Here is a 23,284-nt window from a genome sequence, read left to right as displayed (position 1 = left end):
ATATGCGAAGGGTGTGCTCCCGGTTTTTGGTACCATCAAAAGGTGTATTGTCTCCATAAATGTTCTCCTAACCAAGAGCGAAAGTTACCAAAGAATCCCTCAGTATACGTACAAATCATAAACCGCTTTGCTGCCTTCTGAACTATGGACAATGTACAAGGTCTCCATCACCATTCCCCGCCAATGGGATGATCTCCGCGTGCTGTGAATCGTCCAGCAGTGTTCCTCCACAGTGACGACCAGTTCTATTTAGAAAGATCAATATCAGTAACGAAATGTCGAGTTGCAAGAACAAGGAACCACGCACTGCTATCATCGAGCAACCCGCAATCATGAATGTCCCCACAGCGGTAAACAGGCGGTTTTGTCGTCTCTGCTCCGAATCCAGGTCTTTGTTAACGGGGCGATAATCAGGCACTCGACGATATTCCTGTTGCCACCATTCTGGATTAGATACGGCGTATGGGACTGGAGGATGTGGAGCGAGGGTAGGATTGAAATCGGACGGTTGAGCTTCACGCCGGACGTCGCCTACAACAGTCGTCATCTGTACCGGGGATTGAGTCTCAGGTTGTTCTGTAGGTGACCGATGAATTGCGTAGTCTCCAACTATTCGAAGACCGGTGTCATCAAGATTACCAGCTTGGTGTTCCAGTCCACTGCGTGTAGTCACGGCCATAATGATGAAATTGAGGTAAATGAACCTAAGTAGTCGTATAGCTGTCGATAGACCGAGTAAATGACAGACCGTAGGGCATGATGAGAAGGCAATTACCTAATCACCTTTCCACCGCTCGGCCCATATGTAGGTTGTTCTTCGAATTGGCGTGGAGCCGAACCGACTATGTATCCGTCATTATGCGGATAGCTGCCGTTATAATCCTTGTTTCAATCTAGCTAGGTGACCCGACTATCGCGGAATTACTTCTCTTTTTCACTCTTCACGTTGGAGCTTTTTTTAAAGGAGTGTACCTACCCCTTTAACCCTAAGTAATATGGCTGAGAATAAGTTCGTCGAGGTTGACCGCGAAAGCTTCCCTTATATTTTCATGAAGAATGTGGACATACCTTTAAAGACCCACGAGAAGGGGCTTCTGCGCTGCAACGTTTACCTACCTAAGGATTCTGCCCCTTATGGGACACAGAAGTACCCGGTGATCGCAACATATGGTCCATGTAAGTCTGGTTTGCGGCATCCTTTGTGGTATGATTTAACTTACGTTGGAGATTCCGATGACAGATGGAAAGGACGTCCCTTATGAAGTGTTTTTCAAAAAGAGCTGGGATCAGGTCAACCCAGACATGAAGTCCACCCATGCATCTTGGGAGACCCCGGATCCTGGCTTCTGGACACGTCAGGGATATATTGTCGTTCGAACAGATGAGCGAGGTTCCGGCCAGAGCCCGGGAGAGCTTGATACCATGTCCCGAGGTACTAGTGAGGCTTTTTTTGATGTAGTAGAGTGGTGTAGTGAGCAGGAATGGTCCAGCGGTAAGGTGGGATTACTGGGTATTAGCTATTTCGCAGGCACCCAATGGCGAGTGGCTGCTCGTCAACCCAAGGGTCTGGCGGCCATTATTCCCTGGGAGGGCATGAGCGACTATTACCGTGATCGGGTTCGTCATGGTGGTATTTTGTCTGATCGTTTCATCGACTTTTGGTGGAAGAACGCCGTCCAACCGAATCAGTACGGAAAGCCCGGTCGAGCATCGCGCCAATGGGGCGATGACACTCTGGAGGAAGATCTTGACGAGCAGACTTTGTTCTCTAACCGGCGTGACCAAACCAAAGATACTGCAGCGCACCGATTTATGGACGAAGATTATTACAATACCCGAAATCTCGATCTGTCCAGCATTGAAGTCCCTCTGCTAAGTGTTGCAAACTGGGTAAGTGACTCGACTCTTTCGGGCACTGTGCACGAACACTGAGATTGATCTATTTAGGGTGGAATCCTGCTCCATTTACGCGGGAATGTTATTGGCTGGATGCGCGCCTCCTCTTCGTACAAGTTCTTGCGCTTCATTGTAGGGCGCCATGATCTACCCTTCTATTATCCACACTCTGCCCAGCTGCAGTTGTCGTTCTTGGATGCCTTCCTAAAAGATAACGACTATGACGGCTGGAGGTCTGGCCAACAGCCCCGTGTGCATCTGTGCCTTCGTAAAGGCGATTGTGGTGTAGACGATCCTGAACGCGAACTGAAGTTTCCCAGTCGTGCCGAGGTTGACTGGCCTATCCCGGACACTCAGTATACGAAGTTCTTTCTCACAACCAAACAAACCTTATCTAGAGAACCCGATCCTTCTATTGATACCTGCACATATGAGGCACTGACTGGGTAAGGTTCCTTTATTCGGATACTTTGTCTATTCCTTGCAAGCTTCTCATCATTTGTTTACTTTAGGACCCCAATCACCTTTCTATATAAGACGTCCTCGAGCCTGGAGATCACAGGACATATCCTGGCCCGCCTGACTGTTTCTTGCTCTCGAGAAAGCCCCAACAGCTCTCCACCAACTGATATTGACATTTTCGTTACCCTGCGCAAATTGAATGCCGACGGGAAGGAAGTCTTCTACACTGGTACGATGGGTGACCCGGTCCCCATTGTCAAGGGATGGCTCCGAGTTTCGCTCCGCAAAATCAATACTGAACATCCATTCCATCGTCACTATCTCCCTTACAGAGACTATACTAGTGCTGATGTTCAACCTGTAAAGGAGAATGAGAGATACCAGGTGGATGTGGAAGTGTGGCCGACTAATACTGTGCTCGACCCCAACGAGACTTTGGTTCTAGAGATTGCAGGCCATGACACCCAGGGTGTCGGCAAGTACTCCCACGAGCATCCGGATGATCGGGATCGAGCAGTCTTTGGCGGCCTCAACCATATCGAGGTGGGCCAGGAGTCTGGCTATCTCTTGCTCCCTATCATACCATCTCGGGAGGCTCTTAATTGATCACCTACCTACAGAGACTGAAGATATACATAGAGGATGGTACATTATGCTGTACTCAGCTAATTCATCCAATATAGATAAACGGACGTTTATATCGAGAATACAATGAAGGTATCCTGTCTACCTAGGGCAGAAGTTTTATTTTCGGTTTCAGCACATCTATGTGTACCTATTCATTTCTCTGAGTCTATTTACTGGTATCGAACGAAAGCACAAGTTACGCCTCGATGGAAATTAATACAAAGTAGTACTGTTTAGAATGATAAATGTGGCTGCATACATCTCTAAGGACTCCGGTGTTTCAAACCTGAACCCAGGTATACGACGATAATGTTTTGTGCGCATGAATGTGGCACCATTTTTGGCCAATAGTTAAACGCAATAGACTTTGCATCCCTTGATGCTGCAGCTATTTATAGGCACTTGGCTTGGCGCATAAACCTATCCCAACGGTACCATGAAGTGTCGCTAGCATTTATCTTCAATCGGCTTGTAGGCTACTCCTGTCCATACTCTACATTTCGCTCGGATGCGCCTTGTGCAGATGGGTCTCCTTCCCCCCCAGAAGATGGTTAGGAGCAAAGTTGAAGTCCCCGTCGAGATCCTATCTCTCCAAAGGTTAAGGCTCGGAAAGACCTCCAGGTAATCAGTAGCCGCCAGTACAAGTATCGCGTGCAATCATGCCGCGATTAGACCTGGTTCCGACGTAAGAAATGGAGCTGCCTTGAAACTTATCCTGAAAAGGAAAGGATCTGAAGGGAAATGTCTTTTGCTTCTGGTGATGGGTGGGCAACTACTGTATCTTATCACACCATCTCAAGCACATTAACCAGTGAGAGCTGCGGCATAACCGCCGCTATCCGGCACCCCTGTCTATCCACCCCAATAAGACAGCCTGGTGGCACTGCCACGCCCAAGGTGTTGTCTAATGTCAAGGATCCTAGTCTCCATTGAATTTATATTGCTTGAAACAAGGTGTTAGCGCTGAGCTGAGCCACGCATATGTGGCTAGGCTGCGCCTTAGGCAGACAAGTAAATGCCTTGGTCTCTACTCGTCTTATCAGGGTATATAGAGAGTATGGGTCTCCTGCAGCATATCCTACAAGTATCGACTCTCAAAGTAAAGCAAGCTTCCTAGATATCAATTCGTGCAATTATTACTATGCCTTCTACATACTCACGACCCCAAGCAACCTTCCTTCTCAACCTCTCTGAGATCATCCAACTTTACCCAGAGGAAGAACCATGGTGCGCAGGATACGCACCATCACAGCGTCGTCGCTGCCACATGCCAACAAATGCTCGGAACCGGAAAACCGCCATGTACTTATTAGACGAAGGGACCAAAGACATCCATGCAGGACGAGACATCAACGACCTGCTCGAAGACCTGGCTCCTTATGTTCTGTGCACACGATTCCACAAGAATCAGGCCCCTGAACTTGCCGCAAAGTGGAAGTGGCAAGTTCAACGATTCCTGGCCTCCTATATGGTCCTTGCTCCTGCTCAACGAGCTGCCCGAGAGGGACGACAAATTAGCTCTCTGGCAAGATCCAGGCAAAGTGTAGAGGTGGAATATTCACACCCGGAGAAATGGCTCACGGTACGGATCGGGGAGACTGAACATCTACGGACTACTCGATTAGCGCCAGCGGCTTCGCAAGGACATCTCATCAATGAGCGCGTCACTCAAACTGCAAACTCCCCCGATAGACCACGCGATAGACCACGCGAGCTCGCTATGAGCAGTCCTGCCGTTTCAACGCAGGAAATATCGAGTAGAACAAGAGCAGTAGCTTCCAACTCCCAAACACGCCTTCAGGTTGCCCCTGCTGCGGCATCGAACCGGGAGCTATCGAACATACCAACACCAGCTATTCGCGCGACCTCCAGTCATGTTCGCCCTGAGAGTGGCACAAGCGTCGCTTTACCCTCTACTATATCATCGCGTTCTGGCGATGCTACTCGCCGAGCCGTTGAAGGAGACTGTACCATCTGTTTTGATCCCTTGAAAAATGCTCGCTCTGAAGCTGGTGATGGTGCTCACCATGGTACAGATGACGAGGAAGAACAGCGGGAATTATCCTGGTGCAAAGCCCAATGTGGAGTCAACTACCATGCGACCTGCATTGAATCTTGGCTGAAAGCCTCCCCTAAGTCTACATGTCCGACATGTAGGAGTGCATGGAGGAAGTAGGGTTAAATTGTTCTGTTCAATTTGTACATGTGCATTAAGGGTTCTGCTGGTAGACTAAACTCAAATACCCCGACCAGAGCCGTTGAAAGTGTGATAGCATTTTTTTTTTTTTCATCAGTCCTATATATGTGAATAGCCTTCCCAGGGAAGCTGCTCCAGGTATTGATATGTCCGTCTCTACTAGTTATATTATCTAAGGTTTAGAAAGCAGGTCCTGTTGTATGGCCTCAGGCACCTGCCTCCTTGCTTTTATGCCTGGTACTGTATACCTTTTATATATGTGTAAGTGTGGGCATTTTATACACGGTTATCTTATTTTTTTTTTTGGTTGTAGGCCTTCACTATGTGTAGCTATTCTACTATTCTAGAATTATTACATCTAAAACCGCCCTACGACGTATTCATGCTGCAAGAGACGGGAATGAACATCAAGGTCATATTTATCTAAAAGGGTATATTAAATACTACCTGTATCGTGAGACTAGCTAATCATACGACTTAGATATGAACCTCTATGCTGTCGCCAAGCAAGAATGGCGAGCGGGCATACTTCACAGATTGTATTGTCCAAGCGGCAGCTGTCACGCTCCAGGTTGCCCCATGAACTCTCTCGTCGTGGTCATCCGGTTGAATGTTTCAAAGTCGTAAAAGAAGTCCGTGTCCCTCACGACAGGGAGCCAGCCATCCCATCCTTGTTGCGTGTTGGCAAAGACCTTGGAGAATGGGGCCCACTATGCGTTACGCCAGCTTCAGTCCACAACTGCGAGGTGTGCAGGACGTTCGTGGACGGCCGGAAGGAGACATGCAAGCACTACCTATACCCATCATCGTCGTAGAAGTTGATATTGGCATTTGCCACACCTGAGTTAGGCTGTTTAATTCAGCGAGAAGTCGAATGAGGCTCGCTGGAGGTGGATTCCGCAACAAACCAGCTGAACAAGAAGCTGAAGAGCTGAAGTGACTGAAGAGACGTTAATGCTACTGAATCTATGGAGAGTGACCAGGCCAACTCGAGGTAGATCAAAGCATATTAAGTAGCCTCTTCAGGACCTGATACGTTGAGTTGGAGTCAACCGGCTGCCTACTCAGCCACTGCCCTGTCATCAGGATATAAAGCAGCTGAACTCATTCAATCTTCACCCAGTTACCCCGTACAACCCCCGCACGTTGCGTCCCACGCTTAAGTCCGTTCACGTACACTCTCGTTTATCTTTGCAACTATCTTTAAATATCTGTCAGCAGACTGATCTACTCCTGTACGCAACCGCGGAGCTCATCAGCTTTAACACACGGTCTAGCTTTATATGGTCAAGTTAGATGTTCGAGGAAGCTTAGGGTTGCTCGTCATCGAGACCTTCCCAAGCTGATAGTCGTGTTCAAGCCTCTTGATCCGTCCTTCACTGACCGGAATCAAATGGCATATTCATGGATCTCAACCGAGTAAAGGTGCCATGGAGCCCTATATGTCCAATGCTTATAGACGAACGAAAAGCTAAAGGTAGTCGGACCTATAGACAGATAGGACATAGTATTTGCCAAATATTAATATCGGAATACTAACAAACAATCCTCGAATCATCGGCAAAACCTGACTCAACAATCACTGATAAGCTAGTCTGTCATTCTCTATCTACACCTGGTGCCTAGCTATCTGCAACCAGGCGCATTGCACCGTCGTACACTCTACTGTGGCTTAAGGAAGGGTGTGAAGCTCACAAAGTTGTTGCTGTTGGTACCGTGTTCCGCAATTCCAACTAGCACTTCCTTGCCATCTTTGGTCCCAGCACTGTTGACTACTTAGTGTCCAATAACAACTTGGTTTTGGGAATTTAGATATCATCATTTCTATAAATCTGATCGCCTGAAGCCTTCGGGTAATAGAGCGGCTCATAAATCTAGTTATATTCGTGCGGTTATCGATATTAGATTAGAGATAGAGCTTGGTTGATAGAGTGAAAGTAGATTAAGAAGCACATCAGACTCTATGTTATTTACAATCATGGCAAACTTAGTGCAAAATTAGAGATGCGCTTCCTGACCCTTTGTGTGAAGATTATTCAGGTCTCTGAAGGAGGTCTGAAGCTCGGAGAACTGTTACCAGTGCAATAGCCACAAGTGAGAGATTTCCATTATTGAATGATATAATTTACATGGGGTTCCTGATTCTTCTGACGGCAAGGTTTGACCTAAGCAATAGAGAAATGTAGTGAAATGCTTAGCGGTGGAGTTGGACATGTTTATGACCTGCGAATGAAAAAGCATGCTAGAAAACCTCTTTCGGATGAGCTCGGAGTGGGGTTCGGTGGATCTCGCGTGATGCAGATTGGAATATACATTTATTGCATATCGAGCCACAGCCATTCCGGGAAAGTTAATGCAAGGGCCAGATGCCTCTTTAACCCCTTCCTTATTCAGGATCTATTGTTTGCAGAATGAAATGACCTGTCTTCTGTGGTGTCCCTCCTCTCGTTATACCGATCCACAAAACCTATTCAGTTGTAGAGTGGAGCTTTTAATATTTTATGTATTGCGCAAAGATATACTCTTCTAGCCTAAGTATTTAGTATTCAAGCGCTTAAATAGGGGCCGGAATTGTCCTGAAGAAAGACCGAATGGGAGGGTCATCCGCCCATGCAGCGCGTGGTGGCCACCCCCATAACCTATGCTGTGGTATGTTTCTTATGGTGTGCTCCGCCGTAACAGCGTATTATACTTCAGTGCATTTTTGAGCGAGGGTTTGGGAGTGATTGAAAAGGTGTTAGGATGACACCAGTTTCGGCAGTGAACGGTATCTGCTGTCTATACTAGTCCAGTCTTGGCAATAAGGCTATACTACATTTCTCCAATCTGACTGATTGTTTGCCACATATACATCTTTACAGCAAAACCACCCTAAGGCCGAGTGACATTTACTGCACTTCGAGGAAGGGCCTTTCTAGCCAAGGCTTCCCGATTGCAGATGCTCAGAGGTCCGTACAAGGCTAGCTCCAACTATCTATGATCAGTAGATCGTACGAAGGCAGAAAGAATTTGCTAGAGTGGTATTTTCTGACTTTTCAGTGGAGACCTGGAATAAATAAGGATAGCTCCAGCTATCTATGATCAGCATATTATACGAAAGCAGAAAAGAAATGTACTATGGTAGTATTCTTCGACCCTTTAGTGGAGACCTGGAAGATACAAGGCTAGCTCTACCTATCTATGATCTAATATTATATCATACATAAGCGGAATGAGGCATGTACTACATGAGTATTCATTGACCTTTTAATGGAGGCCCAGAATATGTAAGGGACTACGTAGTATCTACAATAAGCATACCACACAAAAGTGGAAGCAAGGAATGTACTTACTATATTCGCTAACTTCCTGGTAGAGACCTCGATCTGCACAAAGTAATCATATGTGGCTGAGACATATCTGCCTTGAAGATATCCATCTAGCATAAATTCAAACTTAGTATAGATTAGCATAAGTTAAACACAAAAGTTATTAGAAAATACCAAATATATCCTAAGATCTAAAAGTATGTATTGTTCTGATTATCTTCTTTTGGAAGAAGTTTTCTAAAGTAATGAAATATAATTAGTTCTGATCCAATCAGAGCTCCTAGGACAGTCGGAACACACTACTCCGGACGTATACAACTGTAACAATACTGGCTCTGACTGCTACAGATCTACTTGACTCCCCAGCAGCTGGTACCCTGTCTGACCCGATTCTATTTAAGATGTAATCATCCTGGAAAATGTTCAGTATTATCTTATTGCTCAAAGACCTTGCGCTCGACATTCTGAGTATTACCAGATTTACCATCGTTGCAATAGGGTAGAACACCATCTATCTACTTAACCGTCCACCATGATTGAGCCACTACCTACCGAAGACATTCCAAAGCAATCCGTTTCCATTGTTGGAATCGCAAGTAGATGTGCACCTCACAAACTCGGGGCTGATGAGCTCGAGGCCATAGCGCGTCGTCACTACAGCAGTACCCCCTCGTGAGTCCCTACCCGTGACTGATGTTAAACAATTGGGGATTGAGTGGAATATTCACTGACCGAAGCAGATTGGAGAAGATGCTAGAAATCAACCGGAAGACCCGTATTGATCACCGATATAGCGTGTTCAGCTCGGACCATGAACACTGGCACCGACCGACTATCCCATCGTTCAGCGAATGCGATTCCCTCTTCAAGGAATACGGCATCCCGTTGGCTTCTGCGGCTTCCGCAAGAGCAATTCAGGACTGGGGTGGTGTTCCCGACGAAATCACACATTTGGTGGCTGTTACTTGCACGAACACAGCTCATCCAGGGTTTGATAGCGTGTTATGCCGGAAATTGGGTCTGAAATGCAACGTTCGTCGAGTTCTTCTCCACGGTATTGGTTGTGGTGGCGGTATATCTGCCATGCGTGTCGCGCACGAACTTCTGCTTGGTAGTACGCAACAAGGAGTGCCCGCAAGGGCTTTGATAGTCGCTTGCGAGGTGCCAACAGTGTTTGCAAGGTCGGAGCTTGATATTATGGATAAGACACAGGATGTCAATGTTGCAATGTGTTTGTTTGGTGACTGTGCAGCTGCCCTTGTTCTCAGCAATGGAATTGGCCATAAGGCATCGGAACAGCGGCCAATCTGGAACATTCTCAATTGCGAGCCTACTCAATTCGATGGCACTGAAGACATAGCGCATTTTAACGTTCATGACAAAGGTCTGTCATAAGTCGTCGTTGCGTACCTACAGCGACTATGTATACGCTAACCAAATAGTACAGGATACCATGCCATTATCGACAAGAGGATCCCTCAACTTACGGGCAAGTGCGTGCCAGCGGGATTCCAGTCTCTGATCTCCTCTACTCCATCCCTTGCATTGGAGGAAAAGAATTATGTCCCAAGCAATTACGGTTGGGCGGTTCATCCGGGTGGCTACGCTGTCCTTGTCGCGGCCCAAGATGCCCTAGGGTTAACTGCCGACGACCTGAGAGCGAGCTACGATGCGTATCGTGATGGAGGAAACACCATTTCCACCACTATTATACGTATTCTAGAGAAGCTGCGGGATGAGCATAAACATGGTTCCAACCAAAAGGATAAGCTTGTACTTGCGGCTATTGGGCATGGAATCACACTCGAAACAGCCATCTTAACCCGACCAGGCTCTTCCAGCTACCTTCATGCGTGAGTTCAGGCAATGGTAAGTCGGATTCTCGCTTGTAGGCGTTGCTACCTTTTGATTTTCCCTTTACACATGATCCGATCTCAGTATATGGGCATGTCTTTTCACTACTCATTTCGGGTAATGTTTAATATGAAATTACAGTAGCATAATCTAATTGGGTCTCATTTGATAAGCTCATAATACAAGCAAAAGTCATTTATCATTGATAGCCGCTAGTAAATTACATTAATCAATCTTCGTCCTGGTGACCCACAATTAGGCATTCGAAGTTCCAACAGGTCGGGACAAGGGTGGCATTCCAACCATACTGAATAACTTTCCGGCACCTGCAAGCGGTTGGCTCATACGTAACAAGCCGACACAACATGTGAGGCATTTCCATGAATTATTGAACTAGGTTTATCCCTTACCGCTATTGGACCTGTGTACATCCGATGATCGACGTCGCTTCAGGGGCTTTGGTATGCTCTCTGCCATTCGTCTCCACACGACCTATTGACTTTTACGCGGAAGAACAAGTCATAAAAGGAAGCTGCAGGGTGAGCCAATGATCCATCAACTCGCAGGGTATCACTTGACGCTTACCATTTCCGTGCATTGGATATCGATCTTGCCCCTTGCTCAGGTAACCCCAGCCAGCCACCCAAGAGCCAATATCCGAGGGTACGCTGAGATTTCACAGCAGCATATGCAAGACACTCTGTGTTTGAACGATTGTAGAATAACGTAGACAATCCATGTCATCTTTTGTAGAAGATCTCCCCGAGTGACACGCTCAGTCGGTGCGTCCGTTGTGTGAATCCTTCAGAGTTCCGCACTTGCTCATTACTTGTATCCCCCCTCACCCCCTAAGGTAAGTAACTGATTAGGTTACATATCACGACTGAAAGCGAGTAGTTGCTGAGGCTGGTTTCGAGGTATATTGTCACAGGCATAACCTGTGCACGGACTTTCTGTGTTTCCTGAGCAGGTCATACAAATGACACAATATTTTTGAAAAGCGGACTTTTCTACAACTACTTGGCAGACACATCCTCTCCTCCACTATTATCATATATACGTTTGAATCAGGTCAAGTGGAAGCCGCAATGACTGAGATAGTCTCCCAAGGAAGGCTTGAACCGAAAGTGCCAGATATACAGGGCAGCGGAAGTGAAACTAACGCTGAGCCGGACGCAGAAGAAGAGAGGTTCATACTGAGCCGGCACGCAATACTTATATTCTTAACGTTAGCAGTCCTGACCCTGATGGCTGCACTTGATGGTACTTCCATCTCTGTCGCACTACCGGTATGTGATCTGGAATGGTCAGAGCAAACAGCATTTCATCGATGTATAGATCATTGCACAACGCTTGCACGGAACAGCCATCGAAGCATTTTGGAGCGGAACGTCTTTTCTTCTCTGCTCAACAGGTAGGGTACTCCGATGAACCTGTCGGCGATATACCTGACGGCCTCTCGAATAGTATTTCAACCATCCTTTGCCTCATTTTCCCATATATTCGGCCGACGTCCCCTCATACTGGTTGCGATCCTTTTCTTTTTTACCGGGACTACACTGGCAGGTGTCTCACAAAACTTTACTCAGATGCTTGTGGGACGATCATTGCAGGGAGTCGGTGGGGGTGGAATCACTGCGTTAACCAACGTTATTGTCACTGATCTCGTGCCCCTGAGAGAGAGGGGGAAGTATTATGGTATCTTGAACGCTATGTGGAGTCTCGGTTCGGTGATGGGGCCCATACTCGGCGGTGGATTTGCGCAAAATGTTACGTGGGTAAGTCAGTCCAACCAAATTCTCTTCTAATAACGACTCATGCCTCTCTAGCGTTGGGTTTTCTATATCAACTTTCCTTTCATCGGAATCGGCACAATCCTCGTCATTCTATTCCTCAGACTCAGACCAGTTCCGACAACCTTCATCGAAAAGCTCCGCCAAATCGATTATGCCGGGATCATCCTATTCACGGGAAGCCTTTCTTCTTTCCTAATCCCCTTGACATGGGGAGGAGTATCCTATGACTGGGACTCGTGGCATACGCTAGTACCTCTACTTATTGGTGTTATAGGACTCGTTTTATTTGTACTCTACGAACATTACGTTACTAAGGTTCCCGTTATTCCTACGAGCTTGTTTAGTAACCGCACGGCCAATATCACATTCCTGGAAACCGTCCTCCAGGGTCTAGTCCTGTGGTGCCAGTTATACTATCTACCACTGTATTATGAAGCAGTGAAAGGGTATAGCCCAATTATCACGGGGGTGGCCTTGTTCCCCGGAACATTCACCGTGGCACCATTCGCAATCCTCACCGGAGCCTTGGTAACCTACACTGGCCACTACCGATGGGCAATCTGGCTGGGCTGGACCCTATCAACCTTGGGAAACGGTCTACTTTGCTACATTAAACCTAGCACGACCGTTCCGGCCTGGGTATTTCTGACAATGGTGTCCGGTATGGGACTGGGATTTCTATTTCCTTCACTGGCGTATTCAGTCCAAGCCTCGATGGACGATGATAACTTAGCCATGGCGTCGGCATTGTTTAGCTTTTTCCGTACCCTGGGACAAGCTATTGGCGTTGCGATTGGAGGTGTGGTCTTCCAGAACCTAATGCACAAGAACCTGCTCAAGTATGCCGCCCTGGCATCCAAGGCAGACGCATATAGTCAGGATGCTGCGGAGCTTGTTCAGGTCATCAAGTATATGCCTGATGATGAGGTCAAGGCGAACGTGCAGGTGGCATATACCGATAGCTTGCGAATTGGATGGGCCATGTGTTGTGGAATCTGTGGGCTTGGGTTGTTTTTGAGCCTGTGGACTAAAGGATACAGCGTGAATCGGCTCCTACGGACCCCACAAGGACTTGAAGCTCGGCCCGTTGCAGAGGATGACAAGCAGAATGTACACTCCTGATGAGTTGGGGGCCTGAGGTGTGTATCACGTCGCATGTGTTGCATTCCAATTGCCCTGAGTAATTTAGGTGTTAGGAGCTTTGGATAGTAGTTGGTTATATCTTTCCGGCCAGGTTGACCGGCGGTTAACCGTTGGTGCCTTCGGACCCTAAGGTATAAACGGAATACTAAGGTTAAGCTTTCACTTATTCTATCTGTTAAACAGGTAATTAGGTTAAAAGGGAATTCGTTGTGAAGAAACACAAAGATAGGGCCTGAGAATGATTGTGTAGAATGGCCTTCTTGTCTTGGATGGAATCGTGTCAATATCAATGAACTTCTGAAGCTACCCGAGTCAGATAGACTGTATATTATCTAGCTACTTAGCCAAGGAAGTAGAAACTAAAGGAATTCCCCCGGAACATAAGCCGGCATCGAATCCTCCCACAAGGAATTTGTCAACGCCCGCTTATTCCCCCCATCCGCATCCATAATGTTGATCTGGCCATACGGTTGGAATGTATTATCGTACAGCGCACACTCCGACTGAAACCCATACTCGCCCGTCGAGTACATGATCCTGCCGTCGTGTGACCACACGCATGCGCATCGTTCGCTTCACTACTCGTCAACACCTGCAGGTCCGAGCCGTCCGGCGCAATCGTACAGACCTCGTAGTTGCTCCCACTGACGCGTCGCGTAAACACGATCTTTGTCCCATCTGGTGAGAAGGACGGGAGCGTATCCCACCAATTCGTCAACACGGTGACGGGGTATGTGCCGTTGGCAGTTACCTGGTCGAGGTGTAGAATGCGGAGACCCAGCTGTGATGTATCGCCGTCTTCTGCATCGGCGCCCCAAACGCGGAAGACAATCTTTGTCCCATCGGGCAAGAAGCTGGGGAAGCCTGTGTTCAGGGTATTGTTGCCGCCTGCCGAGAGTGGGATCGCGCTGGTCGTGAGGTTCATTGCTTCGCTGCCGTCGGCCTTGGAGCACACGATCCACCCGCCGTTGGACGCGCGCCCGGCAAACCAGTAGCCGACGCCGTAAGTGAGCCAGTTTCCGTCGGAGGACCAGGAGGACTGGAAGGCACCGGAGGTGCCCTGTTCAACGGAGGAGAGCGAGAGGATTCCCCTTGCTACAGGGTCGAAGACGGTTTCGTTGTCTGTGCCGGTAGCGTTGAGGGAGATGACGGCGGAGTCGCCGAGCTGTTTTTGGGTGATGGCTAGTCGGCCTGCGGTGTTGATGGTTGGGAAGACGTCGGTGAAGCGGTAGGTCCAGTTGGCATCCCAGCTGTAGAGGAGTTTGTTCTGGGGCGGATATCCCAGGAGACCTTTTCGTAGACGACGCGTTTGCCGTCTGGGGACCAGGCAGGGGAGCGGGCAGTGGTGTTGTAATACGTGGTGCCTTTGAGGAGGTAGCCGATTGAGCTGGTGTTGCCTAGGTACTGAGGGTAAATCTTGACGCCGGAGGTGTTCACCTCAACAACGCGGTCGGTGCCGGTAGCGAAGTCCACGGAGACAATGGAGGAGTTGGCCGAGTTGACGTCGAAGGAGCTGTGCGCGTCCCAGGTTGTTTCGCGCGTCATCTCGTAGTAGACAATGCACTTGCCGTCTGCGGACCAGCTGGGGGAGCCAAGGGCGTAGCCCTCTTTGCCAATGACCTTGCGGAAGCCGGTTCCATCTGGTCGAATGGCGAAGATCGAGAGTTCCTGGGTGTGCTCCCAACTGCTGAGGCCCATGAACGTCTCCCAGCCGTGACCAGCCCATTTCGTATTGCGGTCGGACCATGAACAGCTCATAGACGACTGAAACATTGCCTATGGATTACCTACCACATGATTAGGAACATCTTTACTTGGATGCGCTCCCTTTCCGTTCCGTTGCTATCCGTCAGAGCTAGGTACTAGGTCCAGGGCCCTAGATAACACTTAAAGCTCGCGCAAGCCCCCCCGAATAGTCTGGTTACTGAAATGTGATTTGATCTGTCCTGCTACATGCATTGGCCCAGCACGCTTGTATTCTCTGCATACTAGAGATCCCAGGCGATTGTTATCAACTACTGTGAATATACTTTCCACAAAGGTCATGTCAGGAAAATACCTGACAACGTTTACCTCCGCCGAGGTTGAGACTCACAACCGTGCGAAGTCGTGCTATGTGACTGTGGCGTCTGAGGTCTACGATGTCACTTCTTTTATATATCACCACCCCGGTGGCAGCGATTTGATCCTCAGGCACTTGTTTAAAGAGCATCCGCTTCGCTGTCAACCACCCAGAAGCAAAAGATTTAAAAGGGAACTGGACGACTAAAAATTAACCAAATGGCTATTCTTGAATATCTGAAGCACCAGTTGGGTTGTTGGCATTGACCTCCGCCACAAAATTCCGCCAGAACCTAGGTCTGACGTGGGTCTTGAGCCACTCCATATCCTCTGGGCTCTCCCTCATATGATCCACCCTAGAGAGTAGAACATCCTCCCCACAATAGAGCCTTGACTCTATAAGCTTGCGTATCGGAGGCTTCTCACGTTTCGATCGCCGTCGATACGTGAAAGGAACGTCTTCTTTAAGCTTGGCTTGGATCTTTGGGTCTTTTACTAACTGTGGTAGTGATTTCCTGTGCAGCTGGAGTTAGCCACATAATAAAATTATCGAGTTTAACAGAACCTTACAGAGATTCTCCCGTCCACTCATAGGACAACACAGGCACATCGTCATCATTTTGAGATTCCAGATAATCAACTAAGAAGAAGCAAAGTCGGTTGTTCAAAGCAAACTGATTATTTTATGAGGCCCAGCGGAATTTTGGAACGCTGAAATCGCAGTTCCAGTGGTGCTGACATATTCGGTTCAGTATAAAATCCGTTCGCTCAAAGTTGCCATTACCTGGAACCAAGTGGGTCAACGTTTGGACCAAGATCCGAACTGGTGGCTCTGGCCTTAAGGGATTTACGGCGGAGTTTTCCGTCTTGTTTTCCGTTGTTTCCATTATCTGATGATGGAGAAGGACCGCTCTTCTTCACCAGATTGGATTAGACTAGTTTCCGAGGTGACAATAGGTACTAGGTAAGGATATGGAGATCCAAAGGTGAGGAGAAGAGATGGGCTGCGCGCCAAAGGTTACCTACCTCAAGGTGAGTTACTAAGCCGGTTAAGGGAAGGAATAATCGGTTACTAAGTATAGAAAAGCACGTGGATAGTTGAGGACCCTGAGCCGACCCCGTGGCAACTGGTACCCTGAAATACATAAGTCGTCTAAAGTTCAGCATACCCTTCTGTTGACTGTGTACTTCGTACGGTAAGTGTTAGTGACCTATGTAGTGGACTAAGGATTTATGTAGCATTCTGTAAACAAACATATATTAACTACAAAACTATATAGCCCCCTCTACAAAAGGATGCCAACCGCGGAGACTCGAAAGACAGACAAAGACAGAACAGACAGAGCCTGACAGATAAAAAACAAAACTGAATAGGCCGAAGGAGAGTCCAACAACAGCCCTTTCGACATTTTGTATCACCCTCAGCAGATGCAGTTATCATGTGTCGTTGTATGGCGATGCTGACGCGTTCCACGTGCGTCACGCGCCTTCCGACTGAACTTCTGTGAAAAATTGCCCGAACTCCGGTGAATGTGCCTTAAGTTCCTCTCTGTTTTGTTGTGGACTGCCATAAAAAGCTCCATAAGTGCTTCGGTCTGTCGTGGTCCGCTCATTGGGATTTTGAGACATGCGTTTTATGTGGCATTCTAGAAAATCATAATATACAATGAATGAGTATAGGTCTAAGCCTTCAATGTACGAAGCTTTGACTGGCTCATGAGCAGTGAGTATACCAGCACCTTTTACAATGTAGAAACCATCGGAGGCAGACAACAATATCCAGATAAACCAGCAATTTGATTTGTATGAGTGAGTGGCTGTCTTCGTCTTTGTAGTTTGTGAATTTTTCATTTTAAAAGGTAAAGAAGGCTTGACGAATTCTTCGGTTGCTCCAGGATATACCTAGTACCTGTCCTTTCAAGCTGGAATTGAGAGCAATGCTGTGCAGGTTGGTAAAGCAATGTCTCCATAATTCTCCAAGCTGCAGTGCTGAAGTCCCGCAAAATGTGCCCCTGTGAGCGTTCAAGTATCAAAACTGTTTCCAGAAAGACGGATTCTGGCATCCGTAGAAGCCTAATTGCCTGTTAGCTTTATACTTTGTTGGCGACCTAATACTCACGAAGACTCCGATATTCCCAAGCCCGTGTGCCGTGATTGGTCAGGATTGGGTATTAGGGCGAGAATGCCTTGGCCAAAGCGGGCCTGTAGAGTGCGGTACCTCCGGGCAAGCAAACGAAGGTTGTTTACGCAGTTGTACTCTTCCTCATACTCCGAGGTTCCAGGCTTGAGGTGAGGCAGGACTTCCTTCATCATTGCGATATTCAATTCTGTTTCTGCATTTTTAAGAGGGTTCCCAGGTCGTTTAAGAACCGCTGAATTGTTAACGGGGACGGCAACAAAACGTGAAACTGATGGCGTCTCGAAACCGCCACATTTTTCGAAGAGTCTGACGATATGATATCGTCGAAACAGATATAGGCATGCAATGCCCTGGCTCATTTTTGAGATGATGTCAAATGTATCTGCTTTTGATGAGCAATGTGGCATTTGTAAAAACCGAATGTAGGTCCCCGTTCGCCAGCTTTGAATTGCGTCCTGCAGCGATAATATTGACTGTGAGCTTCCAATACACAGTAGCAGTTTTTTGGCTACTTCCACTGATCGATTGTTGCAAGCCTTGAGAAGGCGGCTCTCAACCTCTACAGTGAAGTAAGATTCCTGCGGCGTCTGAAGATTCTGTGCTTTGCATTTTATAGCTTCTCTCACAAGGTAAGCTGCCACTTGATCATTTGTTGAACGTCGAACTTGCTTTGCTTTTGTCATTCCATTCTTATCTTCAAGTGGTGAGGGGGCAAGAGCTTTTCTCTTTTGATTCTCCTGGCGAACTATTTGTACATCGTTCTCAGTCTCAACGCCGTCGAAGCCTGAGGACACCGACGGTGCGGCTGTGTTCTCTAGTTCGCTTATACTTTGGGCGGTAGACCATTCTAGGCCAACGGGGCTGCCAGTGGTCTGCGATACTTCCCTGTTGTTACCCATTGGAGGGGATGTTATAGAGAGACACGGATTATCATCTACTCGAGATTCCAGTTGTGCGGGGTCTACACCATTTCTTTCTGGATCGAAAAAACTATCATCTAAGAGTCAGTCCTGTTAAAATCAAGTCAACGGTACCTTACCCTATGTGCTCCAATATTTCCCACGTAGTCTGATAACTTCTCCCACAGTCCAAATGCGCAGCTGCTATGATTGCCGCTAGAGCCTTTCCGACAACGATAGGACGCCCTTTGCCCGACCTCGGATTGTATATGATAACCCTATCCAGCGTTATGCGTTGTGCAACTGACATCAAATGATCATAGCTACACAGCTTTTGTTTCAGGCTGGCAATTTTGTCTTTATCTCATGAGCGGTGGCAACTACTGGGGTGTCTTCGATTCCTTACTTGGCCTAATTTTTTCCTCGTATGCATAGAAAGAGAGACATGAACGAATCACATCAATACCGAAGTCTCCCAACCACCGATTCCCCTGGGACCCTTCTCCTTCTACCCCTGGAGCAGTAAGGGCTTCGATCAAGCGGGTATCTGACTTGAATTGATAGTCAAGAGCCTTTGCGGCCTGTCTAGCGTTGTCGCCGATACTCATTGTGTTATTTTCACTGGCTCGGGAATCCACCAAAAGAAAGGAAGAAATTGATAGCTCCTGATGTCGGATATCGCAGCACCTTAATTTATTTCTCATCCAGGGGATCCCAGAAGTTGATAAACATATAATTTAGGGCCATTATGCTTTCCCAGGAGCGTAGGTGTACGGCCGAGTGACGTTAACCCTCCACAATTCACAATTCATCTACCCAATACGATGCTATGCGCACAGATATTGCATTTTTCTTTCATTACGGCAACAAGGGAGTGCTCTACATAAGGTTCACGGGCTCCATCAGATTTGCTTTTAACTTGATCACTATGTGCAATTTTGAACCAAGGCAACCGAGCCGGCAACCCAATACAGGGGTGGACATTGTCAGTGCTCTGCATAAGTCCCATACAGCCTACCGAGCGCCAAGCCGGATTGTCGCGAATGGGGCCCGGATAGGACGTTATAGTTGTGGTGGTTTTTTAATTACCTAAAATGGGCTAGTGCCGGCACCCCAAAACACAATGGGGTTGTTTCTATTGGCTTAGACTGGCACTTATAATCAGGCTCTCAGAAGCTAGAATTTGTGGATATACACTAACTCAGCGGTGTAATTGATTTTCAGGCATTAGTCCTCGATTGCGCCCCGGAAGGTGGTATTACTGAGTCGTTTAATATCAGAAAAATAATTATGTTATACACCCTATCTTTCCTATTCTTATACTTTATCACTTGATACTAATACCTGTATTGACACAGTAACTGGGGTTGGTTTATATAGGTTTTGTTTCGCATTGTGGTGATATCGCTTAGGAAATCACGGAATTCTATTTGACGTCATATAGTAAGCTCTGCGTGAGACTTGTTATTATGTGATCTAAAAGGGTGATATGTATATGTTGCCAACATTATACGACTTTCAATTTAGGTTCTACTAGGTAGATGTGTTCTTACCTAACGTAGAAATTACAACGCCCCCGTTTCTTACTACCAAAATAGGAATTTTATGGAAATAACCATACCAGTTTCCCGTGGTTGGTTCCCTATTTGATATCATTTACCTATAGATTAGCCACTATAACCCCCGAATTATGACAAACAAGAGATACCACCCGAAAGCATAATCATGTGCCTGCTAAGATAGTACGCAGTTACATATCGACTCATGGATGTTTTAGGTGAAAAAAGCTAGGGCAGCCAGCTTTACGTTTGCGTATTTATCAGCTCGTAGGCCTGAGGTATAGTATTGACTTTAATGTCATCTACACGGCCCAACCAGCGAGCCTTCGTCCCTTCTGAGAGAGCTTTGGGTGTGGAAGAGGCGGGCCACACCACCGCTTGGAATAATCCAAGAGATTGCGGCATTTTGCACCAATGACGCTTTTAGAAGGAGTTCGCGCTAATTAGGTATACTGCGCTCGCTACCTAAAGTAGTAAGGTGTATGACGCAGAGGCCGGTATCAAAGATGGCCCTGTCAATTGTGGTTTGGCGAATGTCTCAAGGGATACATGTATTTTCCTTGCTGCTGCACTTCTCAGTGCTTCAAAGGGCTTTCCCCTCTTAACCCACAGCCACAACCACGACTGCTAGCTTGGATATACCTACGGTCGAGAGCACAATGCTTAGTATTTGCCGGTTATATATAGTCCTTCGTTCCCCGAGTCTTATCTCATAAGTATACATTGTAAAACCCGTCCTTTCAAGGGTCTGCTCGGTTGAGACGCTTTTGTGCCTTGGACTCTTTTACTGTATCTTCGCAACTCCTCCTGCAAGCTTCCCTTTCTTGTGAGGACGTTATGGCCCCCGGGAGACGAAAGACTACAGAGAGATGGTCGATGTATCAAGAGCTTCACGATGATGTGTCACGATTACTAGCAGATACAGATCTGAATTTTGATTTTCACGACAGTGACGATGATATCAATTGCACAAAAATGCGCAACACTAATATTATGGGCCATTTCACATGTTACAACTCCGGGTGCAGATTCAAGGGATGGGCCAGCAGAAAGATTGCCATCACGATACGTCTATACCCTGGGCAGAAATATAACGCAAGAGTATACCATCAGCGCTGCAAGTTCTGTAATAGTCTCAGTCAGCCAGTTCTGGACGAGTCATATGCGGAACGAGTCACCTACTGGATTAAACAATGGAACGGGGTTCAGGTGGAGAAGCCTCCCATATCTGGCGTTAGCAAGGGTCCACACAACAGGCAACTGTGTGAAGGGTGTAAAGCTGGGCGTTGTACTGAGTCAGGCGATGACTGGCTTATGCAACTACAGAGGTTAGCTAAGTTCATGTCAAGCTTCAGTTCAGAGTTCACTAATTATTGTTCAGATTGACTATATAAAACGTCAAAATTTCCAACTTTTATTTTGCTACATGTCCATTGACCGACGTATAGAGGTGCATGGGAGAGATATTATGATCATTTGATTTCTACTACGCCTTTTTAGAAATCGGCCTAGGCGAGGTGGTTATACCTTTTTGGCGAGTTACGCAAAGCCAGACAGGTAGTGAGCCTTCACAGTGCGGATGTACACTTTTCTATTATCTCATGTATGGGGTCAAGTTAACATTATATATAAATTGATGATGTCCGTTCTGCCTTCTTGTACTCATCCATAGAATTTCAGTGAGATTTCATAAATCAATGTTATGCTGTAGCCGTTTCAAGGAGGTGTACTTCGTTTATATTGTGTTGAATATAAATTTCCACCCCGATTGTGGGACCGAGCCATCAGCAGTTCCGGAGTGCGTCGCCGGAATCAAACAGAGGGTAAATGTTGTCTGTCTTGGCTTGTGTGAGGTGAGCAACAGTCATAGCTGTATAACCTTACTAAAAAGTCTCATGGTGCTGCTATTTCCACGGCTAGCTTGTGTGAAAGTGGCCAACCATGGTGCACAGACATTCTATTCGGGTACAGCATCAACCTATCATGTCCTGACACGTCAGGCTAGCTCATCACCTGTTGATCCAACGCTTGAAAAATAGTTCTTACATAGAAGAGCTTCTGTTACGAGCTCGACTTTCTTTGCTCATACGAGAAGAATAGAACCCCGCTTAAATTTGACTGTGCCCTGTATAAGTTCACTTATGCCTCCATATCAGTACAAAAAGGAAGAATTTTATGCCGTTTATCGGGGTCGTGTTGACAGGCCTACTATATATTCTTCTTGGTAACCCTTGATATGGTTGGAAGATCGCCTCGGCTATGCTAATCCGCATTATATTGTAGGAGCCAAGTGCACCCAAGAGTGATAGGCTTCAAGGACGCCGATCAACAAAAGTTTGATACTCTCCAAGATGCTCGCAAGGCAATGACTTCGAAAGGTTTTACAGATTTTGCGGAAGTTATCGTACAAATAAATGAAAGCAAACCCTGGCCGTTCGGACATGGGAAATTTTACGCGGTTGCAGGTGGCAGGACTACAGAGGTCTTCACCGATTGGGAGTGAGTCCTTCGATCACAATCTCGAACAGACACCTTATGAAATGTAGGAATGCAAAAAAATCCATTAACGGGACCAACGCCTGCCAAGAGCGTTTCCGGACCCAACAAGAGGCTGAACAGTTCATTGAGGCATGGAAAGACGCCTATGCTGACGTATGGCGAAGGGAGATTCGACAGGCGTTGGACAAAGGGTGGAAACCAAAAGACATGAAATTCGATGCTGGGTTATTCTTGGACAGAGGCACAAACAATGGGACGACAAAAGAGGATACTGAGGAAAAGAAAGAGCAGAGCAGCAGAGGAGCCGATGATGACCATGAACTCTCAAAGCTTGAAGGATTAGCTATTAAGGAAGAGTCACAGTGAAGAAGGTTTTAGCTAGATATCCTTCTGCGACGTGCTCCAGGGATTTTAAGTTAGCCGACCCTGACACTTAGCCTCTGAATTGCGACCATGGTTCGATTTGCCCTTTCTGAGCTGGTATCTGCCTATGTACCTTCAAGCCAACTTTTGATGAGTGAATCCTTGTCTGTTGTTGTAGGAGCAGCGATTCCGCTCTTTTCGAGAGGATGGCGGTTTAGACGCTAAAACCACGCCTCCCATCTATTTCGGTTAAGGAGGCTACTCTCACCAATCGAAGATTGACGGTATCTACTTACCGCTGTCCTTCTGCAGTAAAGTCAGAATTGATTTCGCTCGGAACTGAATCAAAAGTAAATAGGTCATGTATGGATGCCATGCAGGTCGTCGAGCGAATCAGGGTGGCTGTCATTGAGGTAGGCTGGCACAGGTTTGATAAACTAACATGTAAGTATTACTTCTATAGGAATGGTTGTATCCTGA

General features: G+C 47.0%; 7 protein-coding genes across 7 annotated transcripts; 5 read left to right on the top strand and 2 right to left on the bottom strand.

Moving 5' to 3' along the window:
- Nucleotides 1-142: 142 nt before the first annotated feature.
- On the bottom strand, nt 143-679 carry AO090701000563 (uncharacterized protein; the record flags this gene model as incomplete). The annotated part of the gene is made up of 1 exon (XM_023237251.1): nt 143-679. One exon carries the CDS (start codon nt 677-679, stop codon nt 143-145), a length of 537 nt encoding a protein of 178 aa, XP_023092195.1.
- Nucleotides 680-995: 316 nt separating this feature from the next.
- AO090701000564 (uncharacterized protein) lies at nt 996-2,964 on the top strand (the record flags this gene model as incomplete). The annotated part of the gene is made up of 4 exons (XM_023237250.1): nt 996-1,176; nt 1,241-1,890; nt 1,948-2,342; nt 2,409-2,964. 4 exons carry the CDS (start codon nt 996-998, stop codon nt 2,962-2,964), a joined length of 1,782 nt encoding a protein of 593 aa, XP_023092196.1.
- A 1,162-nt stretch (nt 2,965-4,126) lies between these two features.
- On the top strand, nt 4,127-5,161 carry AO090701000565 (uncharacterized protein; the record flags this gene model as incomplete). The annotated part of the gene is made up of 1 exon (XM_001823343.3): nt 4,127-5,161. One exon carries the CDS (start codon nt 4,127-4,129, stop codon nt 5,159-5,161), a length of 1,035 nt encoding a protein of 344 aa, XP_001823395.1.
- A 3,861-nt stretch (nt 5,162-9,022) lies between these two features.
- AO090701000566 (uncharacterized protein) lies at nt 9,023-10,347 on the top strand (the record flags this gene model as incomplete). Its single annotated transcript, XM_023237249.1, has 3 exons — nt 9,023-9,162; nt 9,231-9,874; nt 9,938-10,347. 3 exons carry the CDS (start codon nt 9,023-9,025, stop codon nt 10,345-10,347), a joined length of 1,194 nt encoding a protein of 397 aa, XP_023092197.1.
- A 9-nt stretch (nt 10,348-10,356) lies between these two features.
- Nucleotides 10,357-13,262, top strand: AO090701000567 (MDR family MFS transporter; the record flags this gene model as incomplete). Its single annotated transcript, XM_023237248.1, has 6 exons — nt 10,357-10,359; nt 11,153-11,197; nt 11,346-11,633; nt 11,683-11,758; nt 11,812-12,122; nt 12,174-13,262. The coding sequence occupies 6 exons, from the start codon at nt 10,357-10,359 to the stop codon at nt 13,260-13,262; spliced, it is 1,812 nt and encodes a 603-aa protein (XP_023092198.1).
- Nucleotides 13,263-13,642: 380 nt separating this feature from the next.
- On the bottom strand, nt 13,643-15,056 carry AO090701000568 (TolB family protein; the record flags this gene model as incomplete). The annotated part of the gene is made up of 4 exons (XM_023237247.1): nt 13,643-13,820; nt 13,841-14,533; nt 14,574-14,680; nt 14,721-15,056. The coding sequence occupies 4 exons, from the start codon at nt 15,054-15,056 to the stop codon at nt 13,643-13,645; spliced, it is 1,314 nt and encodes a 437-aa protein (XP_023092199.1).
- A 5,723-nt stretch (nt 15,057-20,779) lies between these two features.
- AO090701000569 (uncharacterized protein) lies at nt 20,780-22,807 on the top strand (the record flags this gene model as incomplete). Its single annotated transcript, XM_023237246.1, has 3 exons — nt 20,780-21,270; nt 22,364-22,441; nt 22,489-22,807. The coding sequence occupies 3 exons, from the start codon at nt 20,780-20,782 to the stop codon at nt 22,805-22,807; spliced, it is 888 nt and encodes a 295-aa protein (XP_023092200.1).
- Between the last annotated feature and the right edge of the window lie 477 nt (nt 22,808-23,284).

The sequence above is a fragment of the Aspergillus oryzae genome, chromosome 5 (assembly GCF_000184455.2).
Source record: "Aspergillus oryzae RIB40 DNA, chromosome 5".
Taxonomy (NCBI): Eukaryota; Fungi; Ascomycota; class Eurotiomycetes; order Eurotiales; family Aspergillaceae; genus Aspergillus; species Aspergillus oryzae.
The sequence above is the reverse complement of the archived record's forward strand: the minus strand, read 5'-3'. Positions and strand labels throughout refer to the sequence as shown.